This window comes from Chaetodon auriga, chromosome 3 (genome assembly GCF_051107435.1).
Source record: "Chaetodon auriga isolate fChaAug3 chromosome 3, fChaAug3.hap1, whole genome shotgun sequence".
NCBI classification, from domain to species: Eukaryota; Metazoa; Chordata; class Actinopteri; order Chaetodontiformes; family Chaetodontidae; genus Chaetodon; species Chaetodon auriga.
In genome coordinates, this window is record NC_135076.1 from 26079714 (window position 1) to 26102253 (window position 22540).

At 41.5% G+C, this 22540-nt stretch overlaps 2 protein-coding genes across 6 annotated transcripts in view; one reads left to right on the plus strand and one right to left on the minus strand.

The window, feature by feature from the left end:
* Positions 1–85: 85 nt before the first annotated feature.
* LOC143314781 (synapse-associated protein 1-like) lies at positions 86–3435 on the minus strand. The gene is made up of 9 exons (XM_076721934.1): positions 3112–3435; positions 2889–3007; positions 2723–2789; positions 2561–2634; positions 2342–2481; positions 2086–2237; positions 1718–1776; positions 1479–1623; positions 86–1392 (listed from the first exon to the last, which is right to left on the minus strand). Exons 1-9 carry the CDS (start codon positions 3287–3289, stop codon positions 1265–1267), a joined length of 1062 nt encoding a protein of 353 aa, XP_076578049.1. The 5' UTR covers positions 3290–3435; the 3' UTR covers positions 86–1264.
* A 402-nt stretch (positions 3436–3837) lies between these two features.
* shroom2a (shroom family member 2a) overlaps positions 3838–22540 on the plus strand; it is a 31781-nt gene continuing 13078 nt past the window's right edge. For 4 of the 5 annotated variants that reach the window (XM_076726524.1, XM_076726525.1, XM_076726526.1 and 1 more), the window contains exons 1-3: positions 3838–4082; positions 5983–6193; positions 13552–13700. In XM_076726524.1, the coding sequence (XP_076582639.1) occupies positions 5987–6193; positions 13552–13700 (356 nt within the window). In that variant the 5' untranslated portion in view covers positions 3838–4082; positions 5983–5986. Of the gene's footprint in view, positions 4083–5982; positions 6194–13551; positions 13701–21730; positions 21784–22540 lie in introns of those variants that run through there. The other variant, XM_076726528.1, reaches the window with a different exon arrangement.

Below are 22540 nucleotides of genomic sequence, written 5' to 3' on the forward strand. Positions count from 1 at the left end.
AAGTGGTTTTAAATGTTTTTATGTATCTGATAAAGAACTGTATCCAAAAACAGCCCTCGTGCAAACAAAAAAATCAACACATTTTACATAAGAATAAAAGTTTTATAGGTTTAATAACAATTAAAAAAAACACTACACTGATGTTTGCATGCACAGTCTGTATAAACACAAAAGACAATGGACTTTGGGTCTGTGTTCCTGAATCAGTTCTGGTCTAAACAGGAAGAACACAGCTTGTTTAGACTGGCACAAATCTACAGTATGCGTGTGCATGCAGAGACAATGCATTGATCAGAGATAACACACGTTCAGTCATCTGGTTTATCAAACACAAGGCCCAAGGTCCATTACAGGTGGATTAACATTCTGTACCATCATGTTCAGTTAAAAGAATCTTAAATGTTAGATTAACAAAAGCTGACGCATACTAAGAGCAGCCGACATCACATACATTTCTAGAAACGAGTTGGCTCAGTCATGAGATGAACTTTGTTCAAAAATATATTTTTCTGGTCACGTGAAATCCTCCAGAGCTGACGGAAAGTGTCACCTGGTTTGGTTCATGTTATTTCTGAGGCAGTGAAGAGACACATCGAAGGCTCTGCTCTCTGATTTCATACTTTACACTGAACCTTTGATTCTAGTCAGGCAGCGTTTGTTCAGTCGTTAAATGAACGTTTTAATGAGGACGAACCTGAAACAATCTGAACGGTATTTGTGCTTAAATTGTATCTTAAAAGCGAGACTGTGCCACTTTTGGAAGAAGACGCAGCACATCGTTCCTCTTACAAACGAACACTTAAATTCAATTCACAAGTAAACAGTTTCAAAGAGATAAAAGTCATCCTTGTTCAGTTCAATGCACTCAAACTTCAGGTTGATCTCGATGTGTAACAGTCACTGCTGAGGCAGCTTGTTGGGTCTGTGACTCATATCTACTGTTATGCTTCAGCTTAACTGTATTTTTAGCATTTACTATTATCCTGTAATTGCCACAGCAGTGGCAGCCGTTCAGCCAAAGTTAGACGGTCTCACTTTTCTTCCTGAGGCGGATTTCAGACTTTCTGTGAAGACATTCACTTTATCACATTATGGGCTTCGGATACAGGACGACATCTTCCTGCTCATAAAGCTGAAGGCCACAGAAAAAGCTCAGTGACATGTTAATGATGTCTCTGTCTTGAGAGATCTTAGAGGACCAGTGTTGTAATGAATCCTGTTTCTGACCTTCAGCTGAGGCTGGCGCAGCTTGTGTGAGCGTCTCCTAACTGTCCTCCTTTAGCATCTCTTCAATCTCCTTGTCCCAGTTGTCATCGCGGTTCTCATTATCCTCCAACACGTCGTACTCCTGAAGCTCCTCCTGCAGCTCTCTCTCCCAGTCCGCAGTCTCCTCTGAAAAAGCCCGATGTGGAGTCACTCACTGAACTCTGATCAACTCTGCTAACCACAGCATGAACCGGTTAAACGGACAGACTCACCCTGGTGTGTGTTCGGATGCTCCCTCTTGTCCAGGACCAGCTGTTCCATTTCTTTGCGTAGGTCGTCCTCATTTATCTTGCATGAGTCAAAAGCATCGCTCACAAATTCAGTCACAGTCGGGCTGGTGGACATCTCCTCTTCATCCTTTCATAACACAAACATAACTGTGCTCATTTAAGTGCTTCCTGATGAATACTCTCATTCTATTTGTTTTACACTTTGAAAGCCGGTGGCTTACCTCACTTGACTTTGGTTTGGTAGTACGGATGGCAGAGGGAGTATTCCATTTAACTGCATCTGTGAAAATCATTTTTTCCAAATAAATTAAGGTGGCTTTCATACTTCTTCAAAAACATCAATCATGTCGAGAAATCCTCATGATATGTTTCCGATAGCTGGTATTAACATTGCTTCTTAGCAGATTATGTCACAAAAGCAAAGTTAAAAACTGAAGAAGTTCGATGTTCAAACGTCTCCTGCAGTTAACTCACTGCTGGTTTATCTGTGTCAGTGATATCACTACTTATGCTTTTGCGGCTGTGAATTGAAATCATTTGTTTTCACTGATAAAAACATTAAGATTGAACCCAGCTGTGACAGTTTTACCCTTCTGATGAACAGCTTCAGAGCTGGTGCCAGTCTTCTCCACGTTCCTCCGCTCAGCAGCCTGCTGAGCTGCCAGAGCCGTGAGCTGCGCCGACTGCTTTATTAAGGACACGCGGTAGAAGTAATTCTTCCAGAAAACTTCCTCTTTCACCCTAAAATGAATGACATGCAGGAACAGGCAGTCACCTCTGCAGTGGGGTAAATATTTCTGTTTTTACTCGCCCATGAACATGCAGGACGAAGCATTACCACTCACTGTTTGGGGACCAGATGGAAGCGCATCTTCCGGAGGAGCTCATCCTCCTCCAACATCACCATGGCCACGGGATACATTTGCTCACAGTCAAAGTGAAACTGCACCCCAGCAGGAGGGTCTCGCAAAAAATTTCTTTTGTCCTGTCGACAAATAAAGCAACACGCTGAACACACCATTGTTCTCTATCAAAAGAAGCGTCTTATGAGGTGTGACACTCACAGCGGAGAGAGCCAGAATCTGCTGCTGAATGGTTTCCTCTTCATTATAACCAACCCACGGTGGCACCGCAGCACCTGGAGCAATGACCCCAGCCTGTTAACACTGCACTTACATATCAGGCACACAGATTGAATATTAATTAACATAATACTCTGAGCTTACCAGACTTTTTGGCTCTTTTCTCCTGGACAAATCTGTCTTGTTCTTTCTGGAAGTCACCCAAAATGGTCTGAGGGAAGAACAGACGCATCAAACAGGCCGAGCTGCTTCAGAGTAAGCATGGAGGGGAAATCATTTCAAATTAAGACAGACACTGAGAGACACCCACCTTATCAATAATCCCGTTCACCTTCCCCTCCTCCACGCTTTTCTTGAGGGTTTGTGCTGTTTCGACCACGGACTCGGACAGTTTCTTGGAGGCGCTGCTGGCGAAATGATAAATGTAACCTGTGAAGAGGCGACATGACTGAGGTTACACAGCTACAGCAAAGTCTACCACTACTTAGGTTAACTTTTCTTTTACTGACTACTATCACTTTCCCCAGACTCACCACTGAAGCCTTTAGCTGTTTGGAGAAGCTGAGGCGGTTGAGCATCTTCCTCAGCAGCACTCGGTTTGTTTATCTCGTGGTTCTGGTCTTCATTAACGTCAACAACAGACTCGCCTTCTTGTTTAACTTGGCCATTGTCCTTTTCTATTCCAAGCCAGGTTCCCCAGTTCTTAAACATACTTTAAACAGTTTGTCAAGAGACTTAAAGAAAGTTCTTTAACATGCTCTAGCGAAGAATTACTCCTTCTCTATGTCAGTTTTCTAACTGTAAAAGAAAAGGCAAACTCTCAAGCCGATGACGTTTCAACATTCGACCACTTCCGCGAATCGGTTAAGTTTGGCCCCTCTGTCTAACCCTACTGGTTGTCATGGAAACCTGAGCGTTCCTCTTTAAAATCTGAGCGTCTTTAGCTACCTAACGTAAAAGTTAGCATTGAGCTAGCTAAATGGCGATTTACTGCGGTTAGCTGCGTCCTACCCTGAGAGTATTGTTGATGTCTTAGCTGTAGGGTTATACACACACACACACACACACACACACACACACACATATATATATATAAGCATAAACTAGAGTAAACTTTTTTAGAGGGAAAATGTACCATTCTTGCTAGCTAACGGTAGGTGGCACGCTTGCGCTGTGTTTTTCCAACACTTGTCATCCTAGTTGTCCATGGATGGAGCTAGGTTAGCTTAGCTAATTTAAACTCTCCTGAGTGTGTCAGTGTGTCGTTCCCCGGTGGTATCATGAGGCAGGATACGGACTGAATTGCTGCGTTTAAAACAGTGGAAACTCTCATCTTACTCCACGAAACCGTCTGCACAACTAGCGAACTTTAAGAAAGTGATTCACTGGAAGACAAGACGGTTAAAAAAGATGAAGTATGTGTAACGTAAAGCTGGGATATAGCTGCGTGCCACCCCAACGAGGCTTTCTTGTTCACCGGTTTGTCCAGAAGTTGAATTCCCAGGTAAGGTCGGCCGTTGAAGATGAGTTGTGTAATTATTTTTGAGAAAGCTAACGCAGGGAGTTTTGTTCATTTCTTGACAAAGTGCTTGTTTGACGTGATGATTCGGTCACCTACAGAAAGTCTGTGGGCTCAGGTTTGCTTATTTTGTTGGGACACGCGAAGATGGTTTCCATTGTGCTGCTCGACATTGTTTGTGTTTAATTCTCACAGATAAGAGCATTAGGTTGAAGCCAGTCTGTCTGGAGTATGACAACAGGTGTTTACGCAGCCTCACAGTTGTCCGACATTAGTGACACAAGGATGCATAAATACACCGAACCGCAAAACAGCTTTCACGACAAGCGAAGTTATTAGTTCGCCAGCAATCATTTCGAGTCGTTAACAGGAGTTCCTTTCAAATTAAGAGCACAAATGTAGTTTCAGTCTCAGTCGGTCCAGTCATTATAACCGTTAAAGTCAGAAATATATGTAAAGGTGACATCTTACATATAACACCTTGTAATGAACCTGAATCAAATCGGCCTTGGGCTTTCAAAATGCAATTTGAAATATAAAAAAAAATGAGCAAGCTGCCCCAAACCTCCGAAATAATTCTGCATTATTAATATGGAAGACGTTTCTGTTTAAATAGTATTTAATAGATATTAGTAAAATATCTTTTTTTTAGGGAAAAAATCATTAAGTTTCTCAGTATCCCCAAATAATAAACCCTTTACATATTTTTTCCAAAAGCTGTCAGGAAGCTTATTTTTTAAATGTTTCTGGTATCCCAGTGCAGTGACTTCATACATTGGTATTTTGATTCTTGCCAAAATAAAGGTACATTTAGTGATATTGTTATAGTCCCATGGTGACCGGATATCCCATAATTTCCTGTTACCCTTTGTGTCAGGTTTTGTGTAATGTAATGGTGCTGCCATGTTGGAATATGAGCTGAAACATTATAGTCAGTGATTTCAGTTAAATTATGCACAGTGTAAAAGGCAATAGGCTAATAATACGGCATCTAAATTATTAACAGCAACAAATACAGCACACATCATTTTTTACTGTATTGATTTATTTTTTGTAATCATGTAAAACTTTCATGGTGACGATGTATTATTTCATGCTTTAAATTTGATTGACACTGATACAGAAATCTATTATCAATTGCAGTATTGGCTAATAATAACACAATGTGTCCAAAGCAGACATCACAACATGCCTCAGTTAAACTGGACAGAATTTAAACAAATACATAGAAATAAAAAATACGTGTTCCCAAACAAGGTCAGTTGGTAAAAGTAGAAAAAAGGCTTAAACTGTATTAAGAGAAAATAATGGTTAAAAGATAATATTTACAATTAGATAATTTCTCATCCTAAGCCTTAGTCCTTTAGCTTCTTCAGCCACTGACAAATGCTTAGTTAGCTTTATTCATGAGTCTAGATTGTAGAACAGTCTGTTCGGGTCACGCTGTGGTTCAGGAAGGCTTAAAAGATCAGCGGTATAACGTGTTGCCAGACAGTGCTGAGCTGTGAAAGTGATCAGTAAAATCTTTATCATATCCAGAATTGACTGTCAACAAGACTTAACGATGCTGAAGTTGAGGTAGTATCGTCTCGTTCTTTAGTAGCCGTGAAGATCTAGCTGAAGCTTTGCGCTCATGCAAGGCTGCAGAGATAGTTCAGAGATATGTTCAGCGGGATGTCATCAGCATAGCACTGAAACAGAACATGCTTGCAGATAATGTGCCTGATAGTGTTTCATGAACAGTCATTTGGACCCAGCATTGAGCCTTTTACAAATACAGTCCTATCTGGTCAATATTAACATATGTTAGGGCAAATACTTATGATTATTTTGTGTCTGGACATGTTTTCATGCTGTCGTTTTTGTGTGTTTACTTTAATAACAGTACCATGGACACTGAGGGATATAAAAATGACCCACACTATACTGGGGCAGAGAGCCTTTGGCATGTGGTGCAGAAATCCGGAGATCTGGAGCCAAGGAGCAGGGATGGTGAGGGCTGGAAGCTGGTGGATGTATTTCTTTCAGGAGGAGCACCGTGGGGATTCACTCTGAGAGGAGGACTGGAGCATCGAGAACCTCTGCTCATAACCAAGGTAAATACTCCCAAAAAAAAACAGACAGCTCTGAATTGAGGTGGTGTGTGAAAGTTTGCAGGTACATTGATTCTTCTTGGCCTATGATGTCAATACAGGTGACATCAAAACTACTTTTTTCAGCACAAAAGCATCTTGTGTCTTGATGTTTAGATGTAAAAGTTTGGTTCAGCAAGATCCTGTTGCCTGTCCCTGACTGTGACAAATTAAGCAAGACTCTGTGGTCTGTTGCATGTATTGACCCCTCAACTGTGGTAGCATCTCGCATGCTGAGTATAAAAATAATCATAGCGCCAGTTGCAGCCTCTACTGTAGCTCCAGGAACATTAGCATTAGCAAGACTGATAAGTGCCCACTAATAAACACCATACATGAAGGAGCTGCTGATAACTCCTCAGTATTCAACGCTCACCAAGATATTTAGAGCTGATGAACAGTAACGTTAGTCATAATAAACAGCGGGACTATGACTGTGTACTGACACCTCTCTATAGTCTTTGCTCCTCCACTACTGTGTTTCATTTTGTTAAATGTGCTGGGAGGGAGGGTTCAGGCAGAATTTGAGGGTGTGTAGTTTGCTGTCAGTTTACTGCATCAGCATCAGTTACAGTCAGTGTCCATTTGTTCCACCGTAGCATTTAGCTCAAAGTACCACTGTACATAAGTTCCGCCTCAACCAGCTGCTAGCAAGACTGTAGTTTCAGTGCAGTCCCTCATCTTTGAACATACCTGCTTTTGGACATGTACGTTGTGTTATGACAGTGTTAAACTGTCCTCTTTCAAATAAATGGACTGTACACAAGTTCTGCCTTGTTGAGGCGGACTTATGTCCTGAGCTGCAGCCACCTTCAGGTGGGATCTGTGCAGTCTTGCATCAGTCAGAGCATGTTCCAGAGCTGCATTCATGTGCTTGGTTTTTTGCTGAACGTGTAGTAAAACCAGAGTTTTCTAAAGTCAGCATTTTATATCAAGTTTCTCCAAAACAATTAAACATTCTTCAGAACGTGGACTATAGCGTGTAATTCTTGTGGGCCATGGCTTTGTTTAAATGGGAGATATGAGCCACAGTGTGCACAGTGCAATGAGAGGGAGAGAACCTAAACATAGTACAGCCCACTGAGCTCTGAAAACACACTGTAACCTCACTCTCTGTTGACTGTGTAATGATTTACTGCAAAAGACCTTGCTAGTTAATTTGACATGGTAAAATACCAGCACCTGTTTGTCGGGAGCTGTGTCCCTGCTTGATTTTTGTTCGTCGTTTCTGTATTGACCCAAAGGGGGTCCAAAGTCCAGCTCAGGCGGATGAAACTCAGGATCTCAGGCTTAAAGCGATACAGTTAGGATCACTGTCACCCTGTTGCTGTAGGTGTTTCAAGAATGTAATTCAAATGACTAAAATTCTGAGCATGTTAAGTCTTTAAGCTGAAAGATTAAATGGCTCGGTCACATTGCTGAATTGTGTGGAGTGAACCGTTGCCCAGTTGGACTGCCGGTCTTTGGTTTGATGAGTGACAGCATTTTATTGTTAATGTTTTGTCACTGAACGCCACATCTCAACTCCAGGAACCAACAGAAAAGTGGACGTGTTTGCAGCTGGTGGTGAGATGTCGCTTCCTCAGAACATTTTGAGAAGCCTTTATTCTAAACTTTTCCTGGCCGGCGCTTACAGAAATGTTCCAGTAATCTCATAAAGTAAATTGGCCATGGACTAGACTTAACACATGTTTGTCAAGCTGTCTTGAAATGCGTCAGAGTTTACTTTGCTGTCACTCAGGCTACAGCGTACATTATTAAATCCCACCTGGACCTTTGCTTTCTCATATTTTTGTGCTGGGTTAAATTTCAGTTTGGAGGGTAGCCGGTGGTACCAGGAGCAGGGGAGGAATGCTGGAGCTTTGTTTGATTTTCTAAATGTAATGAATTATCTGTGACAGCCTGAAGCCCTTTGGAATGGCATGATGGGATAAGTGAAGTCAGGATTAGTGATTTGTTCTCATTTTGAGTGACTCTCAGATTATCGCTATTGATTTACAAATGTATGTTGTTGAATTATGTGTGCTAACTAGATAAAGATGCAAGTAAACCTACTGTTACTTTTACAAAATAACGACTTTATATTATAGCCTGTAGGAAGGTCTACCATGTGTCTGAAAAAAATATTCGAGACCTCTTATTCCCAACATTCATCTGTCTAATGATGTAAATATGTGGACATACTGCAGAGATAGTATACATGAAAGCCTGTATGCACCACCTGATGCACTTTGTTCTTTAACTGCCTCATTTTGTTGGATGGTGATTTCAGTTGGAACATATTGTTCGCTGTTCTTGCACCCATATGTACACTATGTCCTATTTTATTGTGAGCCCTGTTTTATCCTGCCTGAACAGGTAGGACCACAGTGATGCAGGAGCTAAAACCTGGTCGTGATGGGTGTTAGACTGGATCTGATCTATCAAAATAAGATACAGTATTCACTCTGTTCCTCTCGGAAGAAATAAAAGAAAGCACTAGATATGTTAAAATCAGTTCCCCGTCTCACTGGTGGATTTTCGTGTCAGGCTTCCTACAGTAGCTACTTATACTTCAGCCACAATGGACATTGTTTGTCACACTGCACATCTTTTTAGCAGTCATAAACATCCACTGGGCATTGACCTTTATTTCCTTTGTGACATGTTATTGTTATTTTCATGTCTTTCCTTTTAGCTTTGGTAGGTATGTCTGCATTTTATGTATTAAGAAACACACCACGTTGAAGACGGCCCTAAGTGAACGACTTTCTCGGCTGTTTTCTCACTTATGTGCGTTCTCTCCAACAGCTAAAACGAGAGATAATAAAAAGTGCCCACAGTTAGATGAGAGGTTTAGAGTATTGGTAAAAAAAAAATAATCCTGGTTCTAATTAAAGTTCTTAACATTCCATTCATAGCTCAGGTTATACTCAAGGTCTTCATGGACTTAAAGTCCTTAGTCTCAATAAACTTATATAATCCTGTTTTACACAACACAGCTGGGCATGCACCTCATATGTAGATACGTTTCCTCAGCCAGAATCAAATTTTATATGGAAGAAAATATTGTTTGCTATTAAAGAACCAGTACCAGACACACTCCAAAAATGTCTCTGTTCTTACATGCTGTGAGACATTACCTGCAGGTAAACAGGTTTTACCAATTATTGAATCCATTGTGAGGCAAAATTGTGCACTTGATTTGACTGTTTTGGGATTGCTCAACCTCTGGTGCAAAGATGATTCATGGAGAGTGGGCTTAAGGCTCTCGCAAGGGAAGAAAGTTTCAAGATCCAGATAGATTTCTGTTTGTACAAGTCAGGGTTTCGGAGGTAGGAATAAGGAATGCTGGAGTGATTATTGATTAGGCAGAGGATAAGAAAAAGGTCAGCGTGTGTGCTTTGATGTAAATGCACAATATCTACACAGGATCTAAAATATGCTTATTTTAAATGTTCTTTGGTGTTCTTTGCTTTAATGTTGGTGCTCAAAGTTATTTCCACCTTTGTCTTATCTGGAATTACAGAAAGACAAATTCACTGTCACGTGTATAAAGACCTAAACAATTCCTTTTATTGTGCCATTCTTTGAATAACGTAGATGTTTTCCTACAAAACCCTTTAAACTTCCAAAAGAAGGCAAGCCTCTTAAATACTACAGCAGAAACCATTCTAAACACAAGCAAGTGTGACAGAACTTTGCTTAAATGAAATACAGTCTAACGTAAGCAAAATTCTGATTTAAATCAGAGAAGTCAGATGAAAGAATCAGAGTCCAAATCTGAGCAGGTATTTAAGACCACGTATTGAGGTTTGATGGTGGTGCTAGAGGAAAAGTGAGGAGATCAAAACCCAGAGTCATTAGGGTTCATCCTTTGGGCGCCACGGATATCTGGACCACGTTTCACAGCAATCTATCCAGTTGTTGTCGAGGCATTTCAATCTTAACCACACATGGAATAGTTGTTCTGTTTCACTCTGGACCAAAGTGATGGACAGGCTGAGGTTTACCATCCACACAGCCACAACGCTAACATGGCTAAAAAATGTAGTACAGTTGGTTAACTTCACCTCTGAGGAACTTCCATCTATGGAGAGGGCTAACATGGTTATTGTGGCTATCGCTGTCCACAACCAAATGTTGTGATTTACAGGCACAGATGCTTAAAACATCTGTTTAACTTAGAGGGACAGATTAAACTAAAAAAAAAAAAAAGAGAGAAGAAGAAAAACTCTGCAAAGGTCAAATTTGAGTGCGTTTGCTCATGTGGTTGCTGGTGTCTTGTCAAACAGCTCTGAACGTTGTCAGTGATGTGTGCAGGCAGCGGCTAAAACCAGGTCTGAGTTCAGTGCCCTGTGAGCACGCTTCACAGGACATCTGTCAGCACAAAACACACATTCCTTACCCTCACGGCCACCACATCCTTCCCTTCATGACCCACGGAGAGACATGAGGCTATTTTTGAGGATACTCAGGCATCCAGGATGGCTGCAGTTTGACTGATTATAGCCTGGAGGAAGATGGTAAACAAAGGACACAGTATGGCTCAGGATGATTGGGCTGCCATGGTGAAAAATGTTAGAAAAACAGTGTGAATGTGCTGCCGTGATGTTGAGTGAACTCTGCCTTTAGTTGCACTTGTGTTGTCTTTCATGCTGCTACTTGACACAGTTTGTTATTTTTATTTACATTCTGAAAATACTTTCTTGCTGTGGAGCCATGCTTCCTTTCAGCTTGTTAAATAAAAGCCAGACTGCTGTGTAAACCTAAGCTTTGTTGACTTTAATAGGCCAAGATAAATGTTATTAAAGTTTTTCTGTGGTTTCATTAATCAGTTCAGTTTATTTTCTCTATTGACCACCAGAAGAGCAAAATAAAGCGTCTTAACGACCGAAAAGTGACAGATATCAGAAAAACATTACCTGGACATTCAGTAAGGTAGTTGTGTACGTCCAGTTCGTCCTCTTTGATGGAGGGAGACTGAAAGGACACTCATCAACCCCTGTTTGTATATTTTTTTCTGTATAGTAATGCCCATGTTGATTGGCAATTGGCCTGACTGGCCATGGGATTTGGCCTCCTAATTGCTAAAAAGTAATAGAGGATTGTAATGTTATGCTATTAAAATGGCAAAGACATACTCGGCAAACTACCAAAGGCATTCACCTGCAGCTGAAAATAGTCCACAGTAAATGCAGTGTTTGAATTGCAGAAACTACAGTAAAAGTGAAACTGTATATTAGTGTATTTATGTTTAGCGGGAACCAGTGGTTTTCAAGCTGAGAGTCACAAACAGGCTAGGAAAGGCAAGAAAGGCAGTTAGCAGCCTGACCTGCAACACCTCTAAAACCAACCTTGCACAACCCACAACCACTAATTTAGCCTCGTGAAAGATAAACAGTTTACCTAAATATGTTGTGTCCATTTGGTGCTTGTTTACCTATTTATGTTCAAACTAGCGTTTTCTAGTGTGAATGATCTTCGGTTTCAGTGAAACTGGGGGTGTTTTGTGCTCATTTTAAACATTGTAGCTTACTGTAAATGCATCAGTCGGTGATTCAGTTTCTCTACAAAATACATTACCATATCAGGCTCACCTCAGGAATCCAGCCAGCCATCATAAAAATCCTCAGTCTAACTGGCCTTAACCCTGCCTTAAAATTGGTATTATAGAAAAATGAAAAGGGGCTTTGATTAGAAGCTATCTTGGCTCTGGTTCTCTGTGCTGAGGATAAAGGCCATATAACACGTAATGGTCTGTAAATGTACACATACCTCTGTAGTTGAGTCATACAGCCCCCTCTCACAGGTTGAGTGGAGAACTGATAATCAGCTGCAGAGCTCGGCTTTTGTGTGTTAATGTGCCAACTGCCAAGCGAGTTTTCTCTCCACGCTGAGCCGTGCCGTCTTATTGACTTTTATCTGGCTTTCTGCGTCAGTGTGAGGACAGCACTGACCTTAACGCCTGGTACATCTTAATGTCTGATATTCAGTGGCTCTTCTCTGGAGGTGCACTAACACTAACAGTTGCTGACTTACAGTAGACTGTACTCTGTCCACTGTTCTTCCCTTTGACAGATGTGTTATTCCAGGTGTCTGCCCTCAAACAAACACAGTACAGTTTGTTTTTACATCATGCCACTGGCTTGGACAGCAGCTTCTTGAAGTACTTTTATAGCCTTTGATTGTATTCTTTAGAAACTGACCTTCCTGCTGTTAACTTTGGTAAGCAGCATTTTTCTTTCGTCACTGTTACCTTATAAAACATTTTAAGAATGTCAACAAGAGCCTGGTGGCTTTTTGGTGCATTTCCCCCACACATCCCTTCAGCATTTGTTCTTTGTAGGTATACTGTCGGTGATTTTGATAACTCCACTGCTATAAGGACTGGATTCATTAGTGCAAGTTATAGTTTCTCATATTAATTGGTATATTTGAAAGTGCATTGCTTTACCTTTCATAAATGCTTTTTCCTGCACTGAAGACGCTTTGTAACAAAAACGTGTCGAAATATTACATTACCTTTTCCTGTCTCCTTAATACACATCAGGGTAAATTGTATTTTTTTATTTGTATGTGTGGAGAGAGACTGAAACAAGACAAGAATCTGATGTAAAACACAGTACAAAAGTAGGACATAAGCTTACCTGAGAAGAACCTGCACCCCAATGGGCCTTAACACCCACAGTAAACATCAGGGTTTGCTTATCACAAGTTTTAAAGTACTGAGAAGCAGTAAGCAGCAGCAAGGCTGGGTCGTATGGGGTCACTTAATCTCTTTCACAACACAGTGATGGAAACCTCTTGGACATAATAAGTCTTTTGACACCCAGATATAAACAGTATATTGTTGTTCACTAGTGTAGCTGAAGTGTCTGCACCTGCAGAGGTCCACCAGCAGCTCTTTGGTGTTCCCTGTACTGATCTGGAGGCGGTTCCGCTGGCAACATGCCGTAAATCCGTGGGTCAGTTCTCTGTACTCCCTGTCACCCCCCAGTCATGAAGAGGCTGATGATGGCACAGTCGTCAGAGAACATTTGCAGGTGGCAGTTGGTTGAATTGTGTGTAAAGTCTGCAGTGTAGAGGAAGAGTGTGGGTGAAGAGGAAGGGAGTCAGGACTGTTTCCTGCAGGGCCCACGTGCTGCAGACCACCATTTCAGATTAATAGTCCTGCATCCTCACATACTGTGGTCCGTTGGTGAGGCAGTCCATGATCCTTCCTGTGTCATGGCTACCCTCTAGCTAGCTTGTGCAGAAGTTGGTTTCTCAACGTGTTTTGGTACCTCTATCAATGAGCGTGTTTAATTCTCAGTTTTCCATCTCCTGTGTTTATGTTCCAGGTTGAGGAAGGCAGCAAGGCAGCAGCTGTGAGTCTCCAGGTGGGAGACGAGCTTGTCAACATCAACGAGATTCCCCTGAGTGGCTACAGACAGGAGGCGATCTGCCTCGTGAAAGGCTCCCACAAGACCCTCAGTCTGGTGGTGAAAAGGTAGGTAACCAATCCCCAGTCCCCTCCCGTGCCCTCTCCTCCTACATCTGCCGCTGTCACAAGTGCACCACCCCCGCAGCCTATCAGGTCACCATAGTAACATTTCCAACAAACCAAGGTGACAGAGGAGTGGAGGCAGAGGATCCTGGCCCTTGCAGCTGTTTGCCTGCCGACTGTGTATGTAGAGTAGCCTGGACTTTCTGGGACATCTAAGCTGTCGCTCTTGAGTTCTTGGTAGCTGGATGGTCCTGTTTTGCAAGGTTGTTCTGGGTTGCCGTCAGCAGGAGTTTAAGAGACATTTCTTCACGATCAAGTTGAAAGAAGGAAGAGATGTTGTAGGTGACATCATGTGCTCGATTAGGTGCCACACAGACAGTGTAGGAAGAGGAGATGGGGAAGTTTTGATGCAAATTCTACTATCTGGCTGAGATTTGTTTCATCAGTCAGTTGGCTTCACACCCTCTGTGAGAAGGCATTTCTGGTTTGCATTGTTTTCTTTGCACACTAGCACCACATATCTCACTCTTTCTTACTGACCAACGAACAGACTGTTGAACAGTAAGCCCACAATCTAGAGTTACATTAGCTCTTTTTGTCATAAGCAGTCCTTGTGACCTATTGACTCCAAGGTATTGTTTAGTATTCATACCTTGTTTAACTGATTAATCATTTGTCAGCTAAGCCCTGAAGGCCCTCTTACAAATGGACTTGTTGTGTGTGAAACACTGCTCCCATTGTCTCTCTTTGCCATCCGCATTTCTTTTTGTATTGTATCATATCATAACGTAATCCCTGAACAAATCCTAGCGTACAAGGAAGTCCACTCACCATTTATCTCTCCACAAGGACGTGGCTGTGAGTCTCACTCATTGTGTTTTATTCTCAATAGACATGTCTATTATAGGATCTGGAAACAGGGATGCATTACTGTCTATAACAATCTGTGTCTATTTGAACACTTATACCATTGTGGGACAGCTTTGAAAACACATCTTCTCAATCAGCTTGTTATTTTGAGCGATGGAATCTTACATAAACAACAATTTTCTGCATAAGTTAAAACAGTTTTGTTCACTACACGCAATATTTCTTTATATCAGGGCTCAGCTGGAAAAATGCAGTGTCACATACTTGTGTGCACCGGTCACGATTTGCCAAGTGTTTGAATCACAGTCTGGTGACGCTTGTCAGGTTGTTTGCTCATATTACTACAGCCACTGTCAGTCAAATCTGATCAGACCATACTGACCTGATTAAGCAGAATAGGGTTTTTGGACGTCAAATTCTAAATAATATTTAAGGATGTCTTGTTCTTTTGTTGAAATCTGAGCGATGAAGAGTCGTAGAGAGTAGTGAAGCTATTTGACACAGCTCCTCAACAATATTGTTAGATCAGCAGGTGGAGAAAGGTTTTGCTAGCTGTGCGAGCTACTACGAGCTAACAGGTCAACAGCACCATAAACTGCAGCCTCCAAAATGATCATAAAGTTAAACCAATCTCTAAAAATATTTCAATGAAAACTGACCATTATAACCTTCATGATGGTAGCATTTACTGCAGTTCTGTTGAATTAGACTGCATTACTTTTAATTAGGTATAGCTAATAAACTGGCAACTGAGCTCACTTGCACTTAAATTTCTCTTGCGTGGAGATTTCCAATGTGCAGTGTATTAATGCTAATCACTTGCTAGCTAGCAACTTGTTTTCACAGCCAGTACAACACACAAAACAAACAGATATACACCCAAGAGAAGATACATACAATCTTCATGTGGGTATATTCATACATCCCAGCCACAGCATTGTCAGCTAGACTGTTTGTTCGAGGCTGCTCTGGCTGAAGCGAGCTCTTCTCCATTTTTAAGTCCTATATCTCCAACCAGAGATAGAGCAAGAGTGGGAGAAAGGAAGTAAATACTGGGTAGATTAAACCACAGAAGAGCAGGAGGTATTACGAAGTATCTGGGTATTGTCATTTCAGCATGTGTGCAATTGTAAATGGAGAATGATATTTCCTTACAAGGACAAGTCCTATTGTTCATCACACAGACTTTATGTCCCATGAGACTCTTCCTGTCTTCTGCTCGTCTATGTTGAAGAATTTAGTTTGTTCTTACTGTCTCAAATAGCATCTCCAGTCAGTCATTTTCCAGGGCCACAATAACAAGTCTGTATAATTTAGAACACAGCAAAACGATAATGGTTCATTACAGAACCCCAGAGCTTCAACTGCTGACCCGTTTCTTTTTATGCAGCTGCAGTCTGCATGTTTTGTAGAAAGCTGGTGTGGGGTTTTGGAAATGTTTCACTGTGTAGCATTAGCCCTCATGTTTGACTGTATCTTAGTCTGTGCCTGAGCATGTCAGGTGTCAGCCACGAAACACCTTTCTTTTTATCTCAGGGATAATGTTGGATAGTTGAACGAGGACCAGGAAGCTGTCAGAACCTGCTCTTGTCTACAGGTGTGGTCTCTTTACAGACAGCACGAAGGAGGAGCTTAATTTATTTTGCTTGCAGTGACTAACGTGAGATTGTTGGTGTAATGTCATTTGGGAGAGGGGAAGGGGAGAGGCTTGTCACAAACCACGTAGAGAGCAGATAGGTGTGGTTATCTGTGGGAAAGCATCTCGTCCTCTTTGCACATGCCTCAACAGACCTAGTGTACACTGTGTGCCTCCACTTTGCTCTGTCAAATGGGGAAATCTTAAAAGCGTCACAAATACTTTTGTACATTGAAAACAACTCTACATCAAAAACAGCCCTATGGTATGAGTTTAAGTTAAATTGCACGTTTTATTCAAAATTTGTTTAACACTTGCCAAGGCTAAGTGCTGCATGCAGTCAAACTTTGTAATTGTCCCACATCGACACATTGTATTTTCATGCATTCCAGCTTGCTATTGTTATGCTATGGTCACCGTAAAAAAGCCAAAAGCTGTAATTTGGCTAAATGTGGCAAATTTTAAGTTGAATCCCAGTCAGTAATTTGTTGCTAAACTGCGTATAGACAGCCCGTGTCTCCAACTTTACAGAGATCAAGGAAACAAACAACACAGACAACACATATTTTTGACCAGGGCAGCTCAGATCCACAGTGACACAGATAATTTGAAACACCAACTGCTCACCCATGTCGTCTTAGAAGTTTGGATATCACAGAGCTGTATATTCTTTTGCCATGAGGTGTTTAGTAGTAGCAGTTTTGGGCAGATATGCTTTTATTTAGCTTTTGGACCCCCATAGTCTGGTTTGCCTTCCTTTCCCTTCCCTTGAGGCATTTGCCGTGTATGCAACCAACAACAGAGGCAAGTCAAATCAAGTATGTTCAGTTTTATTTATACAGAACCAAATCATAACAGAAGTGATCACAAAGCCCTTTTCATTTAGAAGCCGTGCTGTCTATAGTATTATTTAGAGACCCAACAAACAGTGAATCCTTACACTCTACAACGTGAAGCTTGAAGTTTCTTGTAGCTTTTGGTTTCCCCCTTCTGGCATTTTTACAGAAGTGCCACAGTCACTAACATGCTTCATTATTTTGCACTGGAAGAGACGTTGTCTACTGTAACAGAAGGCAAGAGCTTCTCTGTGTCTCTGTCATGCTTTTTGCTGCACCTAAAATACTGTTTCCAAAACATAATACAACTATGTGTCTATTTTAGATGAGTTAGGCCAGCACAGAGGTTTGCTGCACAATCCAATTATACGTGGAAAAGCTTATTGACCTAACTTACAGTGTAAGCAGTAGGGGGATTGAGCAGGGGCTGCAGTGCAGTGGCTTACATTTACCGGTCTTTGTTTTTCTAAATAAGCCTACGTAGTATGTTTGGAATGCTGTGCACTGAATTCTTGTCGTAAGTAGATTTCTTAAAATTGTTTGGGTCTCAGCTGAGGAAATCACTGTTTAGAGATTTCATTGTAGCCCCGTCTTAACTGCACCCCTGGGTTTCTTTTTGGTTTGTTCCATTGCCAAGGTGAGTGGACAGGGAGTCGCTGAAGTAGATGTCACTGCAGGAAGAAGGTTTCAGTCAAAGCTCTTTTTTTTAACCATACAGTCTAATTAAAGTTAAAATACACTTGCTTTGAACTGTGATAACTTTTTCCAAACTTTCTGAACAGCCTTTTCATGAAGTATGGATGTGAATTGTTTGTCATAAGCCCAAGTGTTGTGCTATTCTAACACCTATCTAATGCACTGTTTCTCTCCCATATTCAGGGACAAACATCTTGGCTAAAATGAGAAATATTTTGTCATTGCATACCAGTGATGAGGTGTGTCGACGGGGAAGATCAAAGTCTGATCTCTGATCTATCGATCTCCAATCAGAGCATGTCGTGGCTGACATTACATAAACACTTAATCACCTCACGACAGTTTTGACAACATGTTCGCTCGTGCCAGTAAATTAAATACAGCACTTCTATTGTTTGTGGTTGGTTAATCATTGCAGTCCACAGTATGTCATCATCAGGGACTGCAGCTAATCCCCTCATTATTTGTCGTTGTTGTTCGGCTTATGTTCTGGTGTCTTTCACACTTCGGCTTTGAGGCTGTTATAACAGGTAATTGACGGGCCCAGCTGCTTGCTTTAAGTTATTGACAGGTTGTTGGTGGATTTACACCAGCACTCTGATTGTCCATGAACCATAAATTGAAGTGTTGAAGACACAGGACATGGAGGACTTTGTTATAGTGATGTTGTTCAGGCCCTCACTGTTAGACAAAAGGTTTCCAGGTGTTTCTGGGCTTTGGGTCAGTGCAGACAGCCAGTGACTTGACAGCTGGTATGCCACTCAGCCCAGGAATGTGCTGGTCATTACATGCTGCTCACGGTTCACCTCTCTCACCCGAAACATGACTGGTTTGATTGTGGGGTCTGCTGAAGAGGGCCTTTGTCAGACCCTCAGGGACCAAATGGAGTCCACCGGCTCACCTGCACAGTTTAGGTTGGGTGCATACAGCCTCGACATTTTTCTGCTGTATTCTGTGTAGTTTATGATACTGCACTGCATTGTGCCAGATGTTACACAGCAGTAAACACATCCATCTGTCCAAGCGAGACGTTTGTATGGCTTGTTTATCACTAGAAAAATCTCACACCTTAGTCAAATCAAAACTTATTAGAAATGGTTAACATTCCATACGATATGCTAAACTAGCGAATAATGCATACACTGCACTGCACAATGAAAACATTGTTTGTACTGTATGCTTGATTGCTCCCCTCACAATAGATCACTGTGAATTTTATTGCCTTCCTATCAGCTTTAGGTTGTGCCCATTCTTTGCTAATCTTCTTGCCTGTCACCGGACCTGTTGCTGGTGTGCCAGAGCACGTTTTAATAAGAAAAAAGCTTATTAGTTACTCAGGCAGGAGTGTTTTCTCCCATTTATGCCATTCAGGATGATCATTATCCAAAGGCAGCTGTTATCTGGACAGCTGTACCCATCTGTAGTTAAATTGGCAAAATAAATGACATATCAGTTTGGATTACTTTGATTTCCAATTTGCACGTATTTAGTGTTTCATAGGAAAGTTGTGACAGACAGCTTTACTTAACATTGTATTCTGGTGTAAAAAGTCATGAGCCTGCAAATTTGAAAATGAAAGTGCTTCTTGGGCCATTTAATTCAAACTGCACAACAGCTGGCACTCCTGTATCACAGATTGTTTCTTAAACAGAACCAGATCCTGACTAATATGAGAAGTTAAGTGGTAGATTTTTATTTAGTTAAGTCATTGGAGAAATGGAACATGAGAATCCAGCCTGTACTGTAAAATCCCAGACGCCTGGCCTCAGCGTTGTTGACAAGAAATAGCATTTCAATGCAAGTTTGAGAGGAAGAAATGTTATTTGTATACATTTAGATGTAAGGCTTACCAAGTAGAAAGCACCTGTTGCTAGAGGGGCCATGTCCTGTTATTCTTGCTACTTAATTTCTTAACTTTTCCTGAATATCTCTCCAAAGGACAGCAGGTCAGATTTAGCCAACTAGCTGAACATTTATAAACTTTTGCACAAATCCTAATTGATGTGCAAATGCTTAGCAAGACAGTGAGGCCAGGCCTTTTAAAATAAAATGGGAAAATCACACTGAATTGTTCTTCATTTAGACTGAACCAAGCCCACAAAGTCATAAAACAAAGTTCTACTGCATTTCGTTGTCTTAGTACTTGTAGTCTGTGCAGTAAAGTGGAGTCTAATAATCTTGTCAGTCCAATCAGTAAATACCATCTAATTATTATACACAGCTGTTAGAATAGAAAAAATGCCAACATGGCAAGCTAACCCTAATGCACATGAGGCTTAATTATTAGTTATTAATTTGGGTAGACTCTCTTGTAAATTCATTAAACTGCCACTACGAACTCAGTTAAACACAACCTGAAATAATGAATACAACAAAAAGTGCTATAAAAGTGATTTTTCTGAAAACTAAGTTCTATTTGCCATGCTTACTGCCACTCCAGCTCGGTTAGTTGCAGTGCTCATTAGCCGAGGCTTTCAGGAAGCAGGGTGGCCTTCCACCCCGGAGAGCAACCTGTTGCCATAGTAATGGTAGAAATGCATGTCTGCCACACAAGAAAGGAGATGGGAAGAGAAGAGTCCGGCATTTCATCCCATCATTAGCATATTAGCCCCTTGGAGCCAATGAGACGAGGCAAGGTACGGGAATACTCCAAGGGGACTGGCTGTGACAATAGCCCTCCTCCTCCTCTTCCACTCCTCCAACCCCCTCTCAGGGGTAAAACCCCCGTAATCCTGAAGGAAATCTCCCCGCCGCTCAAGCTAATTCTGCCCAGTGAACTTTTCAGTCATGGCCGTTCTGTGTTGAATGTTGTGCTTGTGAGTTGTCGGTCGGTGTGTGTTTGCAGGTAGTGGGTCAGTGTTAGGGGTGTGCGATGGTGCTCAGACCTCAGCGGCCTGCATGTCTCTGTATTTTGGCCTGTCTTTGAAGTGTCTGAGGAATGTGGTGCCTGACCAGCACACGAGTACAACTGGCCTCACTTCCAAATTGAGCTCCAGTCTAACATTATTATATGGTCCTTCGGATTACACATTTCTTCTCTGTGTCCATTTTGAACTCCTTCATCCAGATGTTTGGTGAGTCAAAATGAACATTATTTTCTGTTTTAACCACTTTTTGTGTTTTAAACCTTGTTTGGAGGCGTCATACCTGCTGCCTTTTGTCTTGTTATACATCAGTGAATAACTGGAGGACATACTGGAGCCATCTTTGCTTGCTTTTATGACCCTAATACTCTGTTATTGTTCTTGTCTCATCATTCAGTATGAGGTCATCCATCATTTAGGTTAAGCCATGATCAGCGAGACTTAGTATTTAAAAAACCAAATGCAAATTAATCTTTGAGGGAAAAGGCTTATAGGTAAAACAAAATCATCTGAGTATTCTCTAAAGTATTATTAAGTAATTGGCCTTTAGTTTCGAAGTTTAACAAGTCGTTTGTGAGTATATGTGAGTTGTTGCTGTCTGAATGTGGACTGGTTGGTACCGGATACATTTGAAGTGAGATGGGGCTCTGAACTGATCACCCAGAAAACAGCCTCCCCCCCTGCCCCCATTCCAGCCAACTGATTCACTTTCCTAGCATATCTGCGCTGGCCCAGCTGTAGCCCTGACGATAGGCCTAATAAAACCAGGATCATTTGCATACCAATAGCAGGCGCCATGTGTGGCTAGCTCCTAGTGGCCTAGAAACATGGACTGTGAGGAGACAAGGAAGACCGAGCTCCATGTTGGCTTTTCTTTGTCCTCTAAATAGGCCTAAACTTTAATCCACAATTAATTTTGTGGAATTGTCCCATTTTTTTGAGCTTAACCAAATCTCTGTCTCAATCTGAAAATTCCCAATCTATAAAATTAGTGTAGGGTGCAAAAATAACAGCTTATGTTAGTCATTTCACCCAGTAGTGTGTTTTCAGGTCTCCATCTGAAGGAAGCTGTTGTTTGGACCTCTTGTCATCAGCTCATTGAAGGCCTTTAGACAAGGTGACCGAGCGGGCAGGACCTCTTGACCTCATGGCTTTGTAGGGAAAGTCTTGAGTCCAATGAGAACGTAAGCAAGCAAAGCTTTGTCTCAAATTCTGACCAGTATAACTTTTTATCTGTAATGCTTCACCGTTCACCCTCAGTAAAAGTAGTTACCGAGGTCTAAAACACGATGCTGTACTGAGGCTGATAATAAAGATGCAAAAGGATTTACAGATGTTTTGAAATTGTTTTAAGATGTATTCCATTTAGATTATGTGTTTGTGATAGATTTCAGAAGCTGTCGTGTAAATTCTTGGCAAAAGCTGGGGAAAATACCACATAATATATACTCACTTTAAAAACACAGGCCTTCTATTACTCAGGAATTGAATAAGTCGATTATACAAGTACAAAACATGCAACTGTAAAAGAAATGAAACCCTGTTTTCCCTGTAAAAGCTGTACTCATGCAGCATCATCAATATCACTGCAGGTGTACTGAACGTCCACAAAAGAAGTAAGTTTTAAAGCCCAGTGAGGATAGAAAGGCTGTCTGAGAGGCAGACGACAGCTTGTATTGAGGGGTGATGTGGTTGATCTGATTGTGCAAGAGATTCTCTATTCTGTTAAGCCCCCTGCCCCATGCTGGGCTCGAGCTCCCCCTGGGACCATATGGCAAAGTCTGAGCACGGCCAGCTCACCTCAGCTACGTTCTGTTTAGATAATGAGAGATGACTAAAACTGTGTCTGTTTCACTCTGGTATTCTGCATCTGTCAAATAGGCTTTTTCTCATATTTCTCAACTTCCATGACACTGAAAACTGTGTGACATGATGAGCATG